The 20,757-nt window shown below is 41.3% G+C and overlaps 1 protein-coding gene across 1 annotated transcript in view; it reads left to right on the forward strand.

The window, feature by feature from the left end:
• LOC141141465 (uncharacterized) overlaps positions 1-20,757 on the forward strand; it is a 63,031-nt gene that overhangs the window by 33,629 nt on the left and 8,645 nt on the right. The window contains exons 3-6 of the mRNA XM_073629092.1: positions 2,158-2,251; positions 2,400-2,518; positions 6,130-6,272; positions 10,397-10,594. Coding sequence (XP_073485193.1) covers positions 2,158-2,251; positions 2,400-2,518; positions 6,130-6,272; positions 10,397-10,594 — 554 coding nt within the window. The remainder of the gene's footprint in view (positions 1-2,157; positions 2,252-2,399; positions 2,519-6,129; positions 6,273-10,396; positions 10,595-20,757) is intronic.

The following is a 20,757-nucleotide window of genomic DNA, read 5'->3' on the forward strand; positions in this document are numbered from 1 at the left end:
GTGTAACCATAAAATGTCCATCCTCAAATGGCAGCCTCCACAAGGGGATTAGAAGCTAAATCCAGCATGAGCTACAGTGTATAAAAGAGAAGAGAGGCGCCTCTAAGTGTAGCAATATGGTTACATTTTTATGAAGGTACAACATTTAGCAATTCACATGGTTGATATTTAAAAGAGGCACATCTAAGTATGCAGTCATCCAGGGTAAAGCTGTTCACATAGACCGTCCTCCGCACCACCCGCTCTCACCATTGTCAGTCTGCAATCGTGACCGGTAAGACTACCCTGAAGTAGAGCGACTTGAAAGCAAGGCTTGAAGCACTTGTGGAGTGCAGCGCGGAAGGGATGATGTCGATGGTGATGAGGAGGATGGTCTATGTGGACAGCTTTACCCCGGATGCCTGAATACTTAGTTGTGCCTGTTTAAATCATCAACCATTGTTAGTTGCTTAATGTTGTACCTTCATTAAATGTAACCATATTTCTACACTTAGAGGCACCTCTCTCCTCTTTTATACTCAGTTGTGACATGACGCTATTTGTATATCAAGACATCGCTTGTATATCTTTTTTTAAACATTTTGCTTGTCTTGCAAAACGCTCTCAAACCAAGTTACACTCAAACCAAGGTTTTACTGTATTTTTATAAGCAGCAAGCAAGGGGGAGGTTTAGGCTCCTTTTCATATGTTTCCAGTTTATTGGAAAACATATTGTATTTAAACCTATAAAAAACTTTTCTCTTTTTAAAAACATAGAAACAAAAGTTAAGATAAAATTTACCCCAAAACTATTCATGTGGCTCTGTGTGTTGCATAGTTGCAGCTGACAGTAATTACATGATAAAAAAAAATAGTAGCTCACGTTTTACAAGAGTTAGGTAAGCAACATAGATGTTCTCAATTGTAGTTCTGCAACAGCTGGAGGTCCACTAATTGCATATCCCTGTCTTATACCAAACAGGAATAACATATAGAAGTGTTGATTCAAAATGTCCACCTGGACAAAAAATGTAAATGGATGCAGTCCTAACAAAGTGACAAGTGTATACACAAAAACAAAAAAAAAACAGTGGAAAAAAATTCTACATAAAAGTCCACAAAAAAAAAAAAAAAAACATATGAAGAAGCTTCAATCTTCCAAATATAAGTGTCTTCCAGCAAAGATTTGTGATCCTTCACCAAGCTTAGGGAAATATGGACACCCAAAAAGTTAATAGATAAGTGATCTGCTTACCAGACCAATTTGACTTCTTTCCTAAGAAAGATAGTCAAACTGCGCTTTTGCAGGATAGTGCCTGCTCACATGTGATGGAATGGAGATGGAAGGAACCTTCCTCCTCGATGGCAAAGGCAGGATATACAAAAAGAGCAGGAAACATCCATAGCATTATACCGTTTTTATTATAAAAATCAAATGGTAAAAAAGTGGCCAAATGGCTCCTTACATTTAAAAGTGCCTGTCCCAACACTGGGGCTGCTGGCTTGTCAAAGGAATGATGTGTGGAGTCACTTCCGTCCCACCTCCGTGGATGGCGTGCATTCCACCGGCTCACACCAATGTCAGCCGGACCGGAAATAGCATAGGTAAAAAAACGTGACCAGGTACCGCCTTTTGGGTGTCCATGTTTCCCTAAGCTTGGTGAAGGATCACAAATATTTGCTGGAAGACACTGTTATATTTGGAAGATTGAAGCTTCTTCATATATGTTTTTTTTTGTGAACTTTTATATAGAATTTTTTTCCACTGTTTTTTTTTTTTGTGTATACACTTGTCACTTTGTTGGGACTGTATCCATTTACATTTTTTGTCCAGGTGGACGATTTGAATCAACACTTCTATATGTTATTCCTGTTTGGTATAGGATTAAGAATTAGTCACTAATTTACCCTCAATATAGCGCCCCCTACACTTAATTTCTCATATATGTTTATTTTAGGTCAAATACCATTCCCTAATGAGAGAAGAACATATCTTGGATGTCATTTTCATTTTTTTAATGAAAACATTTAATTGCAAATGTAATCACTGTTGTCCTTGTTTGACTTTGGTGATTTCAAGGTATTGCTTTTGTGGTTTAATCATTTTCAAGTGTTCCATGAATGCACATGAAAACACTTCAAAACATAATTAGCGTTCTTTCTTCTCTACATTTTAAGCTGCCATGTGATGCGTTCAAATATCTAACTTGGCACAAGTTGAAAGAACACGATGTGCAGGGGACTCAAATTCGTTCTCCTAGAGTGAGAGAAGGTAAAGTAACAAACTCTTATCCAACGTCTCCCTAGAACTATTTATCTACTTTTGATCCAAGACATATATTTCCTTATTATTATTTGTTGTTGGGTACATCTGAAATGTATTCTGTTTATACATATGTGTACATTTTACATGATCACAGGGCCGCCAGACGAGGAGCTTGTAATAAGAGGAGAGGCACATCTATCACTTGAAAGCGCACAGACCAACGATAAAGAGATTTGGAGACGGCGGCTACAAGAAAACTGGGAGAATTGTGTGGTGAGAGTGGAATGCTAATTGTTGCTTGCCGAAGTTTAGCAATTTTAATCGAATCCAGTCCCTGATATAGAGGTTGCAATTTGGCCCCCATTACTGTTTCCCCCTTCCCCATGTTCACAAGCATATGTAACTCGCCCTGTCACCTTTTGTTGGCTTACAGACAATTGGCAGTCTAAAGTTGGAAATCCACCACTTTTATGTCCACCTCTAGTATCAGGAATTTTACCATGTTCTTCCTTTCTCTGGCAGATGTGTTAGTCATCCAGATAGCAGGTGCAAACAGTGTGCTGTTCATCATGAAATGGAGATTATGCATGTCTCAGCTGACCCTGGAAAAAGGGAGGACACTTCAAATCACTTGGTCTCCCGACACACTTGCCTATAAGTTTACCTAAGTTGACATTTTATCAGAGAGCTTGAGAGGGCATGTTGGCATAGAGACGGAGGGCCCTCAAACCTCCAGGGGGCAGATCACTGGGTTGAATGTAAAAACTTCTAGTGTGTACCCAGGTTAACTGTGCTGTCTTCCTTTATTCTTTTAAAGCACTGCATAAACTGTGGGTGCTTTATAAATCTTGTAAGATAATAATGGAAATTAGTGAACCAGAAACCATCCTTTCCACCAGTAACTTGATATTCACACCTATAAATTTGCTGTTTCGCAAAGCTGTCCTGTAAAATTAGTAATTAGACTTTAAAAAGCTTTGTCAGCAAGTTACCATAAAAAGCAGTATATACAGTATCTCACAAAAGTGAGTACACCCCACACATTTTTGAAAATATTTTATTATATCTTTTCATGTGACAACACTGAAGAAATTACACTTTGCTACAATGTAAAGTAGTGAATGTACAGCTGTATAACTGTGTAAATTTGCTGTCCCCTCAAAATAACTCAACACACAGCCATTAATGTCTAAACCGCTGGTATATTGTTTCGTGCAGCCAGGCCGCCCTGTCGCAGTATGTGTATGGAGGGCAATCTGGAAGCGGTTAAAGAGACAGCGCATTTCTTTCTAAGTTAAAGTGATACTAAAGTCTTATTTTCTTTTAGTTAAAAATAACAAACATGTTATACTTACCTTCTCTCTGCAGTGGTTTTGCCCAGAGCAGCCCAGATCCTCCTCTTCTGGGTTTCCTCTTCAGTGCTCCTGGCCACTCCCTCCTGCCCAGTGCCCCCACAGCAAGCAGCTTGCTATGGGGGCACCCAAGCCGCTACTCTGTGTTGTCATTCAGACACGGAGCCGTGGTACTAGCCCCTCCCTCTCCTCATTGGCTGACTGACTTTGATTGACAGCAGCGGGAGCCAATGGTGCCACGTTGCTGTCTGAGCCAAAGAGGAGTGGAGTCGCGGGCAGCCGACACACTCCTGCAATATTACTAGATTTAGATGGACCTCAGGAAAGTATTAGGGGGGCTGAGGGGGGCTGCTGCACACAGAAGGCTTTTTATCTTAATGCATAATGCATTAAGATAAAAAACCTTTTGCCTTTGACTTTCTCCAAATCCTGTAGCTCTGGATAAGAACATTCAATCCTGTGTCTGGGTTTTGCTAGATGCCTGTAACCTGGCAGAGTACACAGGTGTGCGGGGTCATTATATACTCAGGTCTGAGGATGGCTCAGAGCTCCCAGTTGGAGACAGCTTCCACTGTGGGAGACTGAAGGTCTCACCAAGGGGGTCAGAGGGCTCCAGCCAGAAGCTAAGAGACAGAGGGTCTCACGAGGGGTCAGCGGTGCCCCAGGAAGAAGCCAAGAGACAATAGGTCTTATTCCAGGAGTCAGGTCAGCTCCTGTCAGGGTGTCAGGAGAACCCCAATCCATAGGCCAGGAGTCTGCCATTCAGCAGAGTGCTGTGACTGAAGGCTAAGAGAGCCAAGAGATCCAGGAGAGCTGGACAATACAGTCAGAGGGACTGGTAAGAAGTGCAGCGGTGCTGCCAACAAGGGAGCCAGGTGGCTCTGTATTTTCATTTGTTCATATTGATGTGGAAGAATCCCCTGTGTGAGCAACTGATGCTTAGGTAAACTTTCATTTCCTTAATAAAAGTGGGTTGCCATGCCCTTAAAATACAGTTTTGGACTGGCGCAACTCATTGTAAATGCACCTACCACTTGAGTTCATTTCCCCAATGCCACACCCCATAGAGAAATACAGGCATCAGTATCAATTTCTCACTGTCCCATCCCACACCACCAGGTATGATGACAGCAGCGTGCTATGCTCTGCCCAACATTCAGCATAGATTACTTTTTGTCATACAATTTGAATTGGGGCTGTGATGATCATCAATAGGACTATAATTACACTGCGTGTATAGGATTATATTCACTATGTGTGTATTTATATGTTGATCTTATTTGATACATATGAATTATAGTGTTGGGTTTCATATGAGAGTTATAGTTTTAAAGTGATTGCATTGCATATACACTGTATTGTTTGGTTTATAAATATCTTCTATCAGGACAGTTTGATAAGGGGAACTTCCCCTTTAACATTTTTGTTTGGCTTTTTTGGGCTTGTATATTAGAAGGTGTTTAGTAAAAATATGTTGATACATAAGTCCCATAATTTTTCTGTATCCTTAACAAACAGGAAACTGAGCAAGAATATCATCTCAGTATAAAGTTTATATGTGCACCATGACATTTTAAGCAGCTTTGTGTTCCTGAATACAGTAATGAAAAACAATAATTCTAAAGAAGCATTGTAACATTTTCCAATAATAAAATTTTAATAATGTAATTTTGTACTCATGAGAGCAGGCACACGGTGACACAGAAAAGACTATTAAGAACACTGAGTTCTGGGTGAGACAGTGTCCGCTGATGCGCAAAAAATCTAAAGTGTGGCACAGTTTCATGACAACCAGACTTAGCAAGTTTTTAGTCTGCTAAACATGATCACTAGTGCATTTCGAGTGATACTTTATAATGTTTTAACATTCCATGGAGACTTAAATTGGCTTTTGCTGGTCTGAAACACAAACTTACATTTGTTGAAATATATATATATATAACAAAAGGTTGTCTAACATCTCTGAAAGCTTGAAATCATTAGAGACAATAAAGCTGGCATTACATGCCTCGGTGGCTGATTCCCTTCACTGGTGGAGGCAGAGGTTGCAAAGCTTTGCCCAACAAGGTGTTGCAGACTGCCCCAGGGAACCAGCAGGGCTTTAGCTTCAATGCAGCCTGCCTACAATGAATTCATACATAACAAATGGCAAACCATGACTGACTATGCGCAAGTGACTTGTAGCGAAAGCTGTGATTTTTATAAAGAAAACCAATTTTCTCTGAGTAGCTGAAGTGGAACTTTTAGCAGCTTGTTAAGGAATATGATAAATCTCCGATTTCTACTAGAAATATTCTATTCCAATGAAAATTATATATTGCTGTTGTAGTATAATAAAACCTTCATTTCGCCTAGAATCATTTTTCCCCCCCTACGTGTTTATTTATGGCTGGTGTATAAAATCTTCATAAAGAAGGGAAATTGCAATACAGAAGAAAAAGGTGCGCTTAAACATTGATCATTCAGAATATGGTGAAGAGGGCATATAAACTCAATGAAAATTTGTGACTGATTTACTATTTTCATTTTCAGAACATAAACCTGTCTTATCAGGGTCTCGGGGACCCTTACCAACAAAACAACCTTCACCGTATTCTTCGACGACTGATAAGAGTGGAGAGACTATGGCTGGTTGATAACTCATTGAAAGATTTGAGTGCCATTCGATTGCCAAGGTATGTAAAAGATGTGTAATAAGTGCTTTGCAAGCACTCAGGAGTCTCTAAAGAACTGTGGTGAAATAAAAAGTTCCCACTACCCTCCCAAGCAGAAACCATGAAACCCCTTGGCTGCAGAAATAGCTGCTCTAGTATCCTGTGGCAGCTGGCCATGTGGACAGATTTCCAGGCAAGTGTTTTTTTTCTGAAAGGGAGGATGCCTGTTAAAAAGTTAGCCCAACTCCCCAATCAACCCCTAATGTTTCCAAAAAAAAAAAGACCTGCCCATGCTATTACATTGTGGGATTGTTAACTCCTTGTAATAGCAGTAAAGTTAAATGAAATGAAAAAAAAAGATGTTAAAAAAATTAAAAAATTACTTTGTAATTAAGTAAATAAAAAAAATAATAAAATCATTTAAACGCAACCCCGTAAGCTTATCCATACAAGCAAATGCAAGTATATCTGTAGGGCATGCATGTGTATGTAAACGACAATTGCACCACATGTGAGGTATCACCATGAACATTACTAATCAGTAATTCTACAGCCAAATTTACAGGTAATTCTAAAATGATAACCTGTAAAGACTTTTAAAGTGGTAGTAAATTCTCTCTTTTTTTCCTTTTTTTACCTACAGCTAATAAAGCTTGTAATAAAGCTTACCTGTAGGTAAAATGAATCTCTCCTAAATGTGCACTGTTTAGGAAATATTCCAGTGAGCAGCAGCCAGTGACATCACTGGCACATGTGCTCTGAAGGAACGGCATACATTTCAGTTCTTTCAGAGCTCTGTGCCATGCCTAGGGCTCTCGTGTGCATGCGTGGGAGTGACATCATCGCAGCTTGGCCAATCCAGAGCTGACGAACCCAGAACAAGACTGGGTTACATAGTTAGTCTGGTTGACAAAAGATACAAGTCCATCTGGTTCTACCAATAAAATGGAGAAAACAAAAAACAAACAACATTTTTTTTTTCATAATCCTATATACACAATCCCATACCCACAGGTGATCCAGAAGAAGGCAAAAACCCCAGCAAAGCATGATCCAATTTGCTCCAGCAGGGGAAAAAAATCCTTCCTGATCCCCCAAGACGCAATCGGATGTTCTCTGGATCAACTTTACCTATAAATGTTAGTATCCAGTTATATTATGTACATTTAGGAAATAATCCATTAATTTTTTTAAACAATCTACTGAGTTGGACAGAACCAGCTCTTGAGGGAGTGTATTCTACATTTTCACAGCTCTTACTGTGAAGAAACCTTTTCATATTTGGAGATTAAATCTCCTTTCTTCCAAACGTAAAGAGTGCCCCCTTGTCCTTTGTGATGACCTAAAAGTGAATAGCTCAACACCAAGTTCACTAAGATGGAATCCCTGTCATCGGTGACAGGGCACCGCTGGATGGATCCATTCTAAAGGAAAGTCTGACATATTGTGCTAGTGTGCAGTACATACTAGCTCATTATGGCTTAAACCTGAAGGGGGAACCCTTTTCTTTGTTTTGTTATTTTGAACTTTACTACCGCTTTAAAATATTGGCAATAGTCAATTATGGGTACTGTAGTTTTTCACCATTTCACAAGCATGTGTAACTGTAAGGCTTTACTAGGCACTCGATGCAACTCCAAATTTTATATTTTACCAAAAATTGGTATTGTATTTTGTTTGTATGTACTAAAATTTATTTTAGTGTATTTGTTCCCTAAAAATATGTATTTGTAAACAGATAGGAGACATAAAAAAAAAATTGCACCTGCCACCATTTTATTTAACCACATACAGGGCCTCTGTTTCAGAAAATCTATAATTATCTGGGGGTTTAAAGTAATTTTCTATCAAGAAATGTATATTTAAACTTTTTTTGTGAAAAATAAAAGATTTCCCTAGTTAAAAATTGGTCAAAGAAAAAAAGACTGCAATTGTTGATCTTTCTTTTTGAATATGCTAACTGCTTGTGTTTCATGTGATCCATACTTTCTAAGTCACTAACTAACTAGGAATAGGTATGCAGATCAGGGATACTGATTTTGACTTTCATCAGAGATTGTAAAGCAGCTAGCATTTTTAGAAAAATAGTCAGCATTGGTAGCCTATGTATTTCTCTCAGAACATATTTCCTTTAAACTGAATTTAGAAGACAATCAGGTTGCTTGCCAAGCATAAAATTACTCCTTCAGTAAACACTCTACATCGCCTTAATCTGCCATCAATATTCAATGTTTTTATAAAATAAATCTAGAGTTATTAATTTTTAGAATTTCATGAAATATTTATGGAATTTCCTTGCAGTTATTTATGGCATCAAATACACAGCATGTCGCAGTGCAGTTACTGAGCCACGTGGAATAGCTAGCCAGTGACCAAATTTACTCTGATTTCTAGGATGAGTTTAATTAGTGTCATTGGAAACAACATACTCTGTACATAGAAAGTACAAAGAATGCTACAGGATCCATTTCTGATCTGGCTTGCTTTCCTTCATGTAAATGCCTAATGAACATGCTGAGAATAGATAATTTACAGAGCTTTATTATTATTATGTGCTAATGGTTTCATAATATAAATAATTCATCACTACTTACTCCTCAGTGTTCACACAATGTAGACAAATAGGGAAACAATTTGTGTCTGCTTTTTGTGTGGTCTGCCGATATACACAGTACTGTGCAAATGCTTTAGGCAAGTGTGAAAAATGCTGTAAATTAAGAATGCTTTCAGAAATAGAAGAGTTTACAGTTTATTTTGATTAATTAAAGAAAAGGAAAGTAGATGAACAGAAGAGAAAGCCAAATCAAATCAATATTTGGTGTTACTACCCTTTAGTTTCAAAACCGGATCAATTCTTCTAGGTAAACACAGTGCTCGTGTTTCAGACATCTTGGAGAACTACCACACATCTTCTGTGAATGTAGGCTATCTTAAATCCTTTTGTCTCTTCATGTAATCCCTGACAGGTTCAGTGATGTTGAGATCAGGATTCTGTGGGGACCCAACCATCACTGCCAGTACTTTATGCTGAAGATAGTTCTTAATGAGACAACTCCATTTCCAGAAATGCAGCCCCAAACTTGCAAGAAACCTCCACCATGCTTCATTTTTGCCTGCAGACATTCATTATTATAGCGCTCTCCAGCCCTTCGGCGAACAAACTGCCTCCTGCTACAGTCAAATCTTTCAAATGTTGGCTCATCAGTCCAGAGCACCTGCTGCCATTTTTTTTTTTGCACCCCAGTTTCTATGTTTTTGTTCATAATGTAGTTGTTTACCCATGTTCCATGTATGGATTTTTTGCCACAATTCTTCCATGAAGACCACTTCTGGTCAGACTTTTCCGGACAGTAGATGGGTGTACCTGGGTCCCATTGGTTTCCACCTGTTCTGTGCGGATGTCACTGCTGGACATCTTCCGATGTCAAAGGGAAATAAGCATGATTTCATCTGTTGCATTAAGTTTCCTTGGCCAACCACTGCATCTACAGTACTCAGTGTTGCTCAATCAATGGTGTCCTCAATGCTGAGAAATACAGGAAGATACTTATCCATCATTCCATATCATTAGGGAGACATTTAATTGGCCCCACATTTTTTCTGCAGCAGGACAATGACCCCAAAATACAGTCAATGTCATTCAGAACTATCTTCAGTGTAAAGAAGAGTCCTGGAAGTGATGGTTTGGCCCCACAAATCCCTGATCTCAACATCATCGAGTCTGTCTAGGATTACATGAAGAGACAGACAAATTTTAGGCAGCCTACATCCACAGAAGATCTCTGGTTTTTAGTAACGCAGCACTGTTTGTTAGTTCTCTGGAACAACCTACCTGCTGAGTTCCTTCAAAAACTGTTTGCACAAGTACTGTGTGTACCTAGAAGAATTGATGTTGGAAGCGGCCCCAGGTAGCCACACACCAGCCAGGTAGTCACACCTAATATTGATGTGATTTGGATTTCTCTTTTGTTCGCTCACTTGCATTTTGTAATTTGATAAAAATAAACAATTTAAATATATATTTTTGAACGCATTCTTACGTTACAGAATGTATTCACACCTGCATAAAACCTTTGCACAGTACTGTATTATACATACTGCAAATATATGCTATGGTAACCATAGGCTGCTTTTGCTTATTGCAGGTGTAAAGAATTAAACTTAAGCAAAAATCACTTTACAGCCTTTAAACAACTGCCAAAGCTTCCTGCAATTCAGCACTTATCACTTGCAGAGAATAATATTGAAGCATTGGGTGGACTTGCAGACCTAAAGCATTCCCCACTAGAATCATTGGTTCTGAAGTCAAATCCATGTGAGTTTCTGGAAGATTATAGACCAAGGTAAGTAACAATTACTTTTAGCTTCATTAAAATATTTGTTCAAGTGTCCAAGTTCGTTGAACCCTCCCAGTTCTCGTTACACTGTTAGGCTCCATATGTGTGTGTGTGTGTGTGTGTGTATATATCATAGTTGCCAACATTGAAAAAAAAAATGTGGGGCACTTTTGTGGCTGTAGGCGGAGCCGTACAATAATTAGGGGGCGGGGCATTCGTTTGTAGGCGTGGCTTAGGGAAAATATACAAGTGTGGTGCGCGAAGCGCGCCACGGCGAAAAATGGGCGTGGTTTACGTGACACAGTGGGCGTGGCTTAAATGGGCATGGCTCAAGAGGGTGTGGTTAGAGTCTGAGATGAATGAGGGATGGAGAGGGAGAGAGGGGGAGAGGGGGAGAGGGATTAGAGGGGGAGAGAGGGAGAGGGATTAGAGGGGGAGAGGGGGAGAGGGAAATGATGGGACAGCAGCCCCAGATCCTACACAATAAAAATATGTGTATTCTAGAAAGTTTAACAATCAGCAGATAAAGATACTCCAAACACCTGGTGTTAGCACTTCAATCATCCCGGCACCATGGTTGTTATGGTGTCAGAATGATTGAAGTGCATTATTTTTATTATTACATTGTAATATAAAATGAAATCATTCAACTCACCATAATGCAGAATCAGTGGGATCCCTGAGCGTGTCACTAGCCACGTCGCCTGCCACCAGCCTTCCGTCCTTGCGTCAGATGTCCCAGCAGAGTCCGTCCTTGCATCAAGTGCCCCCAGCGGAGCCCCCCTTACATCAGGTGTCCCCGGCGGAGCCCCCCCTCACAACAGGTATCCCCGGCGGAGCCCCCCCTCACATCAGGAGTCCCGGCGGAGCTCCCCCTCACATCAGGTGTCCCCGGCGGACCCCCCCTCACATCAGGTGTCCCCCGTGGAGCCCCCCTCACATCAGGTGTCCCCAGCGGAGCCCCCCTCACATCAGGTGTCCCCGGCGGAGCTCCCCCCCACATCAGGAGTCCCTGGCAGAGCTCCCCCTCACATCAGGTGTCCCCGGCGGAGCTCCCCCTCACATCAGGTGTCCCCAGCGGAGCTCCCCCTCACATCAGGTGTCCCCAGCGGAGCTCCCCCTCACATCAGGTGTCCCCAGCGGAGCTCCCCCTCACATCAGGTGTCCCCAGCAGAGCCCCCCCTCACATCAGGTGTCCCTGGCGGAGCTCCCCCTCACATCAGGAGTCCCCAGTGGAGCCCCCCCTCACATCAGGTGTCCCCAGTGGAGCCCCTTTGCATCAGGTGTCCCCAGTGGAGCCCCCCTTGCATCAGGTGTGTGTCACCAGTGGAGCCCCCCTTGCATCAGGTGTCCCCGGCAGAGCCCCCCCCTCACATCAGGTGTCCCCAGTGGAGCCCCCCTCACATTAGGTGTCCCCAGTGGATCCCCCCTCACATCAGGTGTCCCCAGTGGACTCCCCCTCACATCAGGTGTCCCCAGTGGAGCCCCCCTTGCATCAGGTGTCCCCAGTGGAGCCCCCCTTGCATCAGGTGTGTGTCCCCAGTGGAGCCCCCCTTGCATCAGGTGTGTGTCCCCAAAGGAGCCCCCCCCACATCAGGAGTCCCATAGCGGTGCGCCCCCCCCCACCTCAGAGGTGTCCTAGTAGTGTCCGCAGCATGGCTAGAACCCCCGCCCCTTTCCATATCAGACAGGAAGATGGCTGGGGGGGCTAGACGGAGCTCCTGCGTCGCCACCCACCCTCCGCCCCGCTCCGCCTCACCCCGCCTCGACCCGCCTACCGCCCCGCTGCCAGTCTGATATGGAAAGGGGCGGGGGGTAGGCGGGGCGAGGCGGGGTGAGGCGGAGCGGGGTGGAGGGTGGGCGGCGACACAGGAGCTCCGTCTAGCCCCCCCAGCCGTCTTCCTGAACTTCATCAAAATGGCGGCCGGCGGAGACATTGTCTCCGCCGGCCGCTGACCTCTAGCGGCGGCGGCGAATCGTGAAGAACCGGATTTCTCGGGACATTTCCCGGGACACCAGAAATTCGGGAATGGCGTCCAAGTCCAGGGGGCAACTATGATATATATATATATATATATATATATATATATATATATATATATAAAATGCTCAGCATAAATGAGTACAACCCAACAGATTTGTCAGAGAACCTTTACTTTCCTTTCAGAATCAACATTTTTCTTGTGAAACTATACTACAATATACTCCCACAAATGAGGGCCATTGATTGCAATCAAGATTTGTTAATTTGCACACACAAAAAACGATTTTTCCTAACAAATTCATTCAAGACCATGTTGCAAAAATGAATACACCCCAATGAAAGTCTTAGGAGCAAAGCTAAATTTTAGACAACAAAATCCTAATTAACAAGAATTCCACTACAGGTCTAATTATTAATTAAATAGGTGTCCAGCAGACAGTTGATTATAAAAGGGCGTTACTTAACAAAGAAAACCACTTCCCATTTCATGCTGTCAGCAATGGCACCACAGGGAAGAGAAATATCACAAGGCCTGAGAAAGAAAATCATTTCTTTACACAAGAAAGGTGAAGGCTACACAAAGATCAGCAAATTTTTACTTGTCAGTCAGATAGCAAAAGTGATACAAAAAAATAGAAAAAAGTACTTGTGCGCTACTCAAAGTGTAAATCAATAAAGTGCAATGTGTAGATATATAGCTGCTAAACCCCTACAGTGTCAACAGCACCTAATAAAAAAATATAATCAAATGGAGCAGTGCTATATGTAAACACTTAAGTGACTCAAAAATTAAGATATAATCTCCACAGTATCACAAAGATAATTCCTTAAAGTGCAAAATATTCAATAAAGTGCAAATTGTGATATTAAATGTTCAAAATTCATAATCAAAACTCCACAATAAAGGTCCAAAATTCATGAATGACAATAGTCCAATCAATTTAGTGCAAAAAAACAGTGTGAGAAAATCCAAAATAAACTGAGAAAAAAATTATGCAAAAAATACAAGAAAAGGGAAAATGGGAAAGAGGAAAAAAGTGTACAAGTGCGGGAAAAGTTTCAATGTAAACGTGATCAGAGAATTGCAGAAACCTTTAGCAATCCACACATAGGGGTTGATTTACTAAAAGCAAATCCACTTTGCACTACAAGTGCACTTCAAAGTGCACTGAAAGTGCACTTTGAAGTGCTGTCGCTGTGGATCTTAAGGGAAGATGTGAAATGAGGGGAAGCTCTGCTGATTTTATCATTCAATCATGTGCAAGCTAAAATACTGTTTTTTATTTTCCTTTTATCAGATCTACAGCGACTGCACTTCCAAGTGCACTTTCAGTGCACTTTCAAGTGCGCTTGCAGTGCACTTGTAGTGAAAAGTGAATTTGCCTTTAGTAAATAACCCCCATAGTGTGTTCTAGCCTCTCACCTCCAATATAAACCCCAGTGGGTCTAGTCAAACATCTGAATACTCCTTGAAGGCAACCTCCACTCCTCTCCTTCCTGCTTGGGGATATCACAATGGAACAGGGAAACAGCAGTATCTGCAGATGACTAAGACTCTTATCCTGTATATTCCACATCCTTACAGACCACTCTCCAAGTATCCTCCCGTTCATGGATGTTATGTAGGGGTAAAAGGAATCTCCATTGTGTAGTATTTAAAACAAATTCCATTTATTAAAAGTAGTAATTTACATATTAAAAAGCACAGATCAGCAGCGTGTAAAACAAAGAGACTTCAAATCTCTGCCTTGACTGAAAGTCACGTCACCGTGGCTCCTCCCGACTACATCGTGACCTTTTCAAGGTGATACAAGAATTTAACAAAGATGGAACTGCAACCATCTCACAGAGATGTCCAGGCTATCCTGGAAAGTTAACACCTCTACAGGAGTGTCTTCTTATGAGAAGGGTTGAAAAAAGTCACCATGCAAGTTCACTGCAATTAGCTAAAGAAGTACAAAGCCAAACTGGGATGATTGTTTCCCGTGACACAATACGGTGTACACTGCAAATGAATGGCATGCATGGGTGTTGTCCATAAAGGAAGCCTCTCCTAAAGCCCATGCACTAAAAAGCCAGCCAAAATTTGATGAAAAAGAAGTTACTGTGACTCTGTACCCTGGAGTGATAAGACCAAGACAAATGTTTTTGGAACTGATGGCTTCAAAACTGTATGGTGTCACAAAGGTGAAGAGCACAAACAAAAATGCATGGTGCCTACAGTGAAACATGGTGGTGGAATTTTCTTTCTGTGGGGTGCATGGGTGCTGCTGGTGTCAGGGAGCTGTGTTTTCATTGAAAGAGAAGATGCTACCATCACTCCGTGCCCTTGGTTGTCGTGCACTTTTCCAACATGACAGTGATCCAAAACACACATTTAAGGCCACTGTTGCATTTCTGAAGAAGAACAGAGTGAAAGTGATTCCGTGGCCAAGTATGTCTCTTGATCTGAATACCCATGGGGAATTCTGAAGAGACAAGTTGAGCATCACTCTACATCCAGCATCCAAGTTCTAAAAGAGGTCATTCTTGAAGAATGGAAAAAGATAGATGTTGCAATATGTCGCCAACTTGTAGAAGACTTGGTGCTGTCTTTACAAATCATGGAGGTCATATAAAATACTAGATGTAGTAGTTTTTGTTGTGGGGTGTATTCATTTTTGCATCAACTAATTTGAATAATACTGAAGATTTTGTAATCTAAGTTATATTACTAACCTAACTGTCATGTAATGAGCTAAACAAATGTTCTATAAAACTCAGTTTTGTCAAAATTTGGGAAATTGTTTTTGTGTTCATTGAGATATTAATTAAAATCTTACTTTTCAAAAGGGGTGTACTCATTAATGCTGAGTACTGTGTGTATATACAGTATATATATATATATATATATATATATATATATATATATATACAGTCAGGTCCATAAATATTGGGACATCAATACAATTCTAATCTTTTTGGCTCTATTCACCACCACAATGGATTTGAAATGAAACAAACAATATGTGCTTTAATTGCAGACTTTCAGCTTTCGTTTGAGGGTATTTACATCCAAATCAGGTGAACGGTGTAGGAATTACAACAGTTTGTATATGTGCCTCACACTTTTTAAGGGACCAAAAGTAATGGGACAGATTAACAATCATCCATCAAACTTTCACTTTTTAATACTTGGTTGCAAATCCTTTGCAGTCAATTACAGCCTGAAGTCTGGAACACATAGACATCGCCAAACGCTGGGTTTCATACCTGGTGATGCTCTGCCAGGCCTCTACTGCAACTGTCTTCAGTTCCTGCTTGTTCTTGGGGCTTTTTCCCTTCAGTTTTGTCTTCAGCAAGTGAAATGCATGCTCAATCGGATTCAGGTCAGGTGATTGACTTGGCCATTGCATAACATTTCGCTTCTTAAAAAACTCTTTGGTTGCTTTGCAGTATGCTTCGGGTCATTGCCCATCTGCACTGTGAAGCGCTGTCCAATGAGTTCCTAAGCATTTCGCTGAATATGAGGAGATAATATTGCCCGAAACACTTCAGAATTCATCCTGCTGTTTTTGTCAGCAGTCACATCATCAATAAATACAAGAGAACCAGTTCCATTGGCAGCCATACATGCCCACGCCATGACACTACCACCACCATGCTTCATTGATGAGGTGGTATGCTTTGGATCATGAGCAGTTCCTTTCCTTCTCCATACTCTTCTCTTCCCATCACTCTGGTACAAGTTGATCTTGGTCTCATCTGTCCATAGGATGTTGTTCCAGAACTGTGAAGGCTTTTTTAGATGTTGTTTGGCAAACTCTAATCTGGCCTTCCTGTTTTTGAGGCTCACCAATGGTTTACGTCTTGTGGTGAACCCTCTGTATTCACTGATAGGCTTTGACACACTTATGCCCTGTACACACGGTCGGATTTTCCGATGGAAAATGTGTGATAGGACCTTGTTGTCGGAAATTCCGACCTTGTGTAGGCTCCATCACACATTTTCCATCGGATTTTCCGACACACAAAGTTTGAGAGCAGGATATAAAATTTTCCGACAACAAAATCCGTTGTCGGAAATTCCGATCGTGTGTACACAAATCCGACGGACAAAGTGTCACGCATGCTCAGAATAAATAAAGAGATGAAAGCTATTGGCCACTGCCCCGTTTATAGTCCCGACGTACGTGTTTTACGTCACCACGTTTAGAACGATCGGATTTTCCGACAACTTTGTGTGACCATGTGTATGCAAGACAAGTTTGAGCCAACATCCGTCGGAAAAAATCCTAGGATTTTGTTGTTGGAATGTCCGAACAAAGTCCGACCGTGTGTACGGGCCAATACACCTACCTCCTGGAAAGTGTTCTTGATCTGGTCAACTGTTGTGAAGGGTGTTTTCTTCACCAGGGAAGAATTCTTCGGTCATTCACCACAGTTGTTTTCCGTGTTCTTCCAGGTCTTTTGTTGTTGCTGAGCTCACCGGTGCGTTCTTTCTTTTTAAGGATGTTCCAAACAGTTGATTTGGCCACACCTAATGTTTTTGCTATCTCTCTGATAGGTTTGTTTTGTTTTTTTCAGCCTAATGATGGCTTGCTTCACTGATAGTGGCAGCTCTTTGGATCTCATATTGAAAGTTGACAGCAGCAGAATGTAAAAAGCACACTTGAAATGAACTCTGGACCATTTATCTGCTCCTTGTAAATGGGATAATGAGGGAATAACACACACCTGGCCATGGAACAGCTGAGCAGCAAATTGTCCCATTATTTTTGGTCCCTTAAAAAGTGGGAGGCACTATACAAACTGTTGTAACTCCTACACCGTTCACCTGATTTGGATGTAAATACCCTCAAATTAAAGCTGAAAGTCTGCAGTTAAAGCACATCTTGTTCGTTTCATTTCAAATGTGGTGGTGTATAGAGCCAAAAGGATTAGAATTGTGTCGATGTCCCAACATTTATGGACCTGACTGTATATATGTATACACACAGTATATACGTATATAGTTCAGAAGGAACGCAGTGAAGATACTCTAGCTTTTATTTACTTATATCCACACACAAACAATGGAATAACTGTTTCAGGAGTTCCAGCCCTTTCTCAAGTTCATAGGTGTGTAGAACATCAATAAATAATTGTTTAAATTGCAGTGAACTGGATCCTGGTAATTCACAAAAGAATACGGAGTAGCAATATTAGTACCAGACATTGTAAAGAAACCTGAAGTTCATATCAAAAACCTCTTCACAAAGATTTATAAAAACAATATACTGTAGATCAAAATCCTTGTTCCTGATGGGTGTAATACTGACAATCTGTGAATCCATCTAATTTCTATCTTTTTTCATTCCAATACCTGATCGCCTCCTCTCCTCATTCTAAGTATCTCATCTAAAATCATAAAGCACTATCTTTGTGACCCATTCCAGCAAAATATCTAGAGACAGGTGAATTAATTTGTTTTAGTCCAATGGGTGTGCGGTGTTGTGCTATCCTATGCTTTATTTGTTTAATGGTTTTCTCAGATAGATAAGCCCACAAGTGCAGATCAAAACATAAATCACAAAGTACTATTGACAGGTAAGGTTCAGTGTGTTATGAGAGTTCCTGTCTATAGCGAAATAGTCTGAATGTGTTGCCTTTCATAACCAAATCACAATTGAATGCAAGGTAGACATGGAAACAAGCCAACTCTTTTTGGGTAAGAAATACAAGTCCATCTAAATCTGCTAGTGTATCTAAACTACCCTTTGCCCAGAATGACAATGTCCAAATGGTGTCTCTGTTGCCCTTCCATTCAGAGTGGAGAAACCATAAGACAGGGAGTGTGTTACTGGCCAGATCACAAAGTGCAAATAAAGGGAAAAAGAAAGCCAAAAAGATAAAATGAATGCAGTCACCACATTGAAGTAAGGTTGCCACCTCATACCTTTTAAGGGGGTAATTACATTCACTTAGTGCCTTATCTGCATTGAATTAGAACCTGAGCCTCAGAACCTGTGTAATTAATATGTGTTCAGTTTTAAAGGGGTGAGGTGGCAACCCTACATTAAAGGGGCTGCACCCCAGTTGTAATATAAAATACGGAAAGGCTTCTTCACAGTAAGAGCTGTGGAAATGTGGAATAGACTCCCTCAAGAGGTGGCTCTGGCCAGCTCAGTAAATTGTTTAAGGAAGGGTCTGGATTCTTTCCTAGATACACATAATATACAGTAACTGGGTACCTATATTTATAGGTAAAGTTGATCCAGGGAACATCCGATTGCCTGTTGGGGGATCAGGAAGGAATTTTTTCTCCTGCTTGAACAAATTGGACCATGCTTTATTGTTTTTTTTTGCCTTCCTCTGGATCAACTGTGGGTATAGGATTGTATATATATGATTTTATCTTTTTTTTTCCTTCTATTGGTTGAACTGGATGGACTTTTTTCAACCAGACTATGTAACTGTAACTATAAATAGAGGATTCACAACATAAAGTGTAGCAGCAAACTGCTCCATTTTCTTGGAATACCAAGGATAATGCTGGGACAACAGACTTCTTCAGGAATGCAAACCGTTTATTTTGCTACCAAAAGGACTCAGCAGGACTCGTGTCCAAAAGACCAAGTGACCCTTTAGGGGCGTTTACAACATAAATAAACCAGCTTTTGCATCACAATGACATATTTAGAACTCTTTACGTATTTGTTTCTGGGCAACTTAAACTAAACTAGTTTTGTTTTGCACATAGCATTTTGCGGTTTACTAAATATATTGCTAGCTTCCGCTATCCAAAAGGTCCCCACTAAATTTCACAATTACTGTGAGCACCTAACTTCCTCTTACCTGTCTGGCAAACAGCTATTCATGGCATTTACAGGAAAAGAAGAAAGGGGGGTTTGATGTAGGTGTTATTTGAAGTTCTCTACTGCTTGCAATTTAAAAAGCATTTAATCTGAAACAACCATTTTGTTACAGTCTCAATCTTATTTAAGATCAGCCATATTACTTAAACTGGGCTGCTATCACAATAGTCTCGCCAGTCCACCTCCTGCTCCAATGTGCTACAACCACAAAAGGCTAAAAATCACGGTCTCCATGATCAGGTCCTTTGTGGGGTGAAACCTGTTGGTCTGTGAAGTGGACAGGCAAGACTATATGTTGTCAGACGCAAGTAGAGGAGAGTCGATCGGCTGCTCCTCTGACAGGGGGGTCTGTGCTGATTGATTATCAGCGCAACCCCCTCGAGGATGCCCACACTGGACCCCCAGGGATGTCACCAGGAATTCCCATCACTAGATACCACCAGGGATGCCAATTAGTACCCACAATGCATGCCAATCAATCAGTGCCCACAATGGATGCCAATCAGTGCCCACAATGGGCATCACTGATTGGCAGGCATTATTGTTTGGCACTGATTGGCAATCATTAGTACCATCTATTAGTGTACATCAGTGCCACCTATCAGTGCCCATCCATGCCCATCCGTGCCACCTATCAGTGCCCATCCATGCCACCTATCAGTTCCCATCCGTGCCACCTATCAGTGCCCATCCGTGCCGCCTATCAGTGCCAATCCGTGCCACCTATCAGTGCCCATCTGTGCTGCCTTTTCAGTGCCCATCAGTGTCACCTATGTGTACCCATCAGTGCTGCATATCAGTGCCACCTATCAGTGCCCATAAGTGCCGCCTATCAGTGCCCCATCAGTGCCGCATATTAGTGCCCATCATCAGTGCCCATCAGTGCCACCGCATTAGTGCCACCTCATCGGTGCCCATCAGTGCTGCCTTATCAGTGCCCGTCAGTGCAGCCCCATCAGTGCCCATCAGTGAAGGAGAAAATGTACTTATTTACAAAGTTTTGTAAAGAAACAAAAAAACAGAAACAAAAAAAAAACATTTTTTTTCAAAAATTTCAGTCTTTTTTTATTTGTTTAGCAGAAAATAAAAATCCCAGAGGTGATCAAATACCACCAAAATAAAGCTCTATTTGTGGGAGCAAAATGATAAAAATTTAGTTTGGGTACAGTGTAGCATGACCGCGCAATTGTCATTCAAAGTGCGACATTGCTGAAAGCTGAAAATTGGTCTGGGCAGGAAGGTGTATAAGTGCCCTGTACTGAAGTGGTTAAAGTGCCCACATCCCCACGCACACAGAAGCAAACTCATACGTAGGTCGCACCCACATATGTAAACAACATTCAAACCAC

The sequence above is a fragment of the Aquarana catesbeiana genome, linkage group LG04 (assembly GCF_042186555.1).
Source record: "Aquarana catesbeiana isolate 2022-GZ linkage group LG04, ASM4218655v1, whole genome shotgun sequence".
Lineage (NCBI taxonomy): Eukaryota > Metazoa > Chordata > Amphibia > Anura > Ranidae > Aquarana > Aquarana catesbeiana.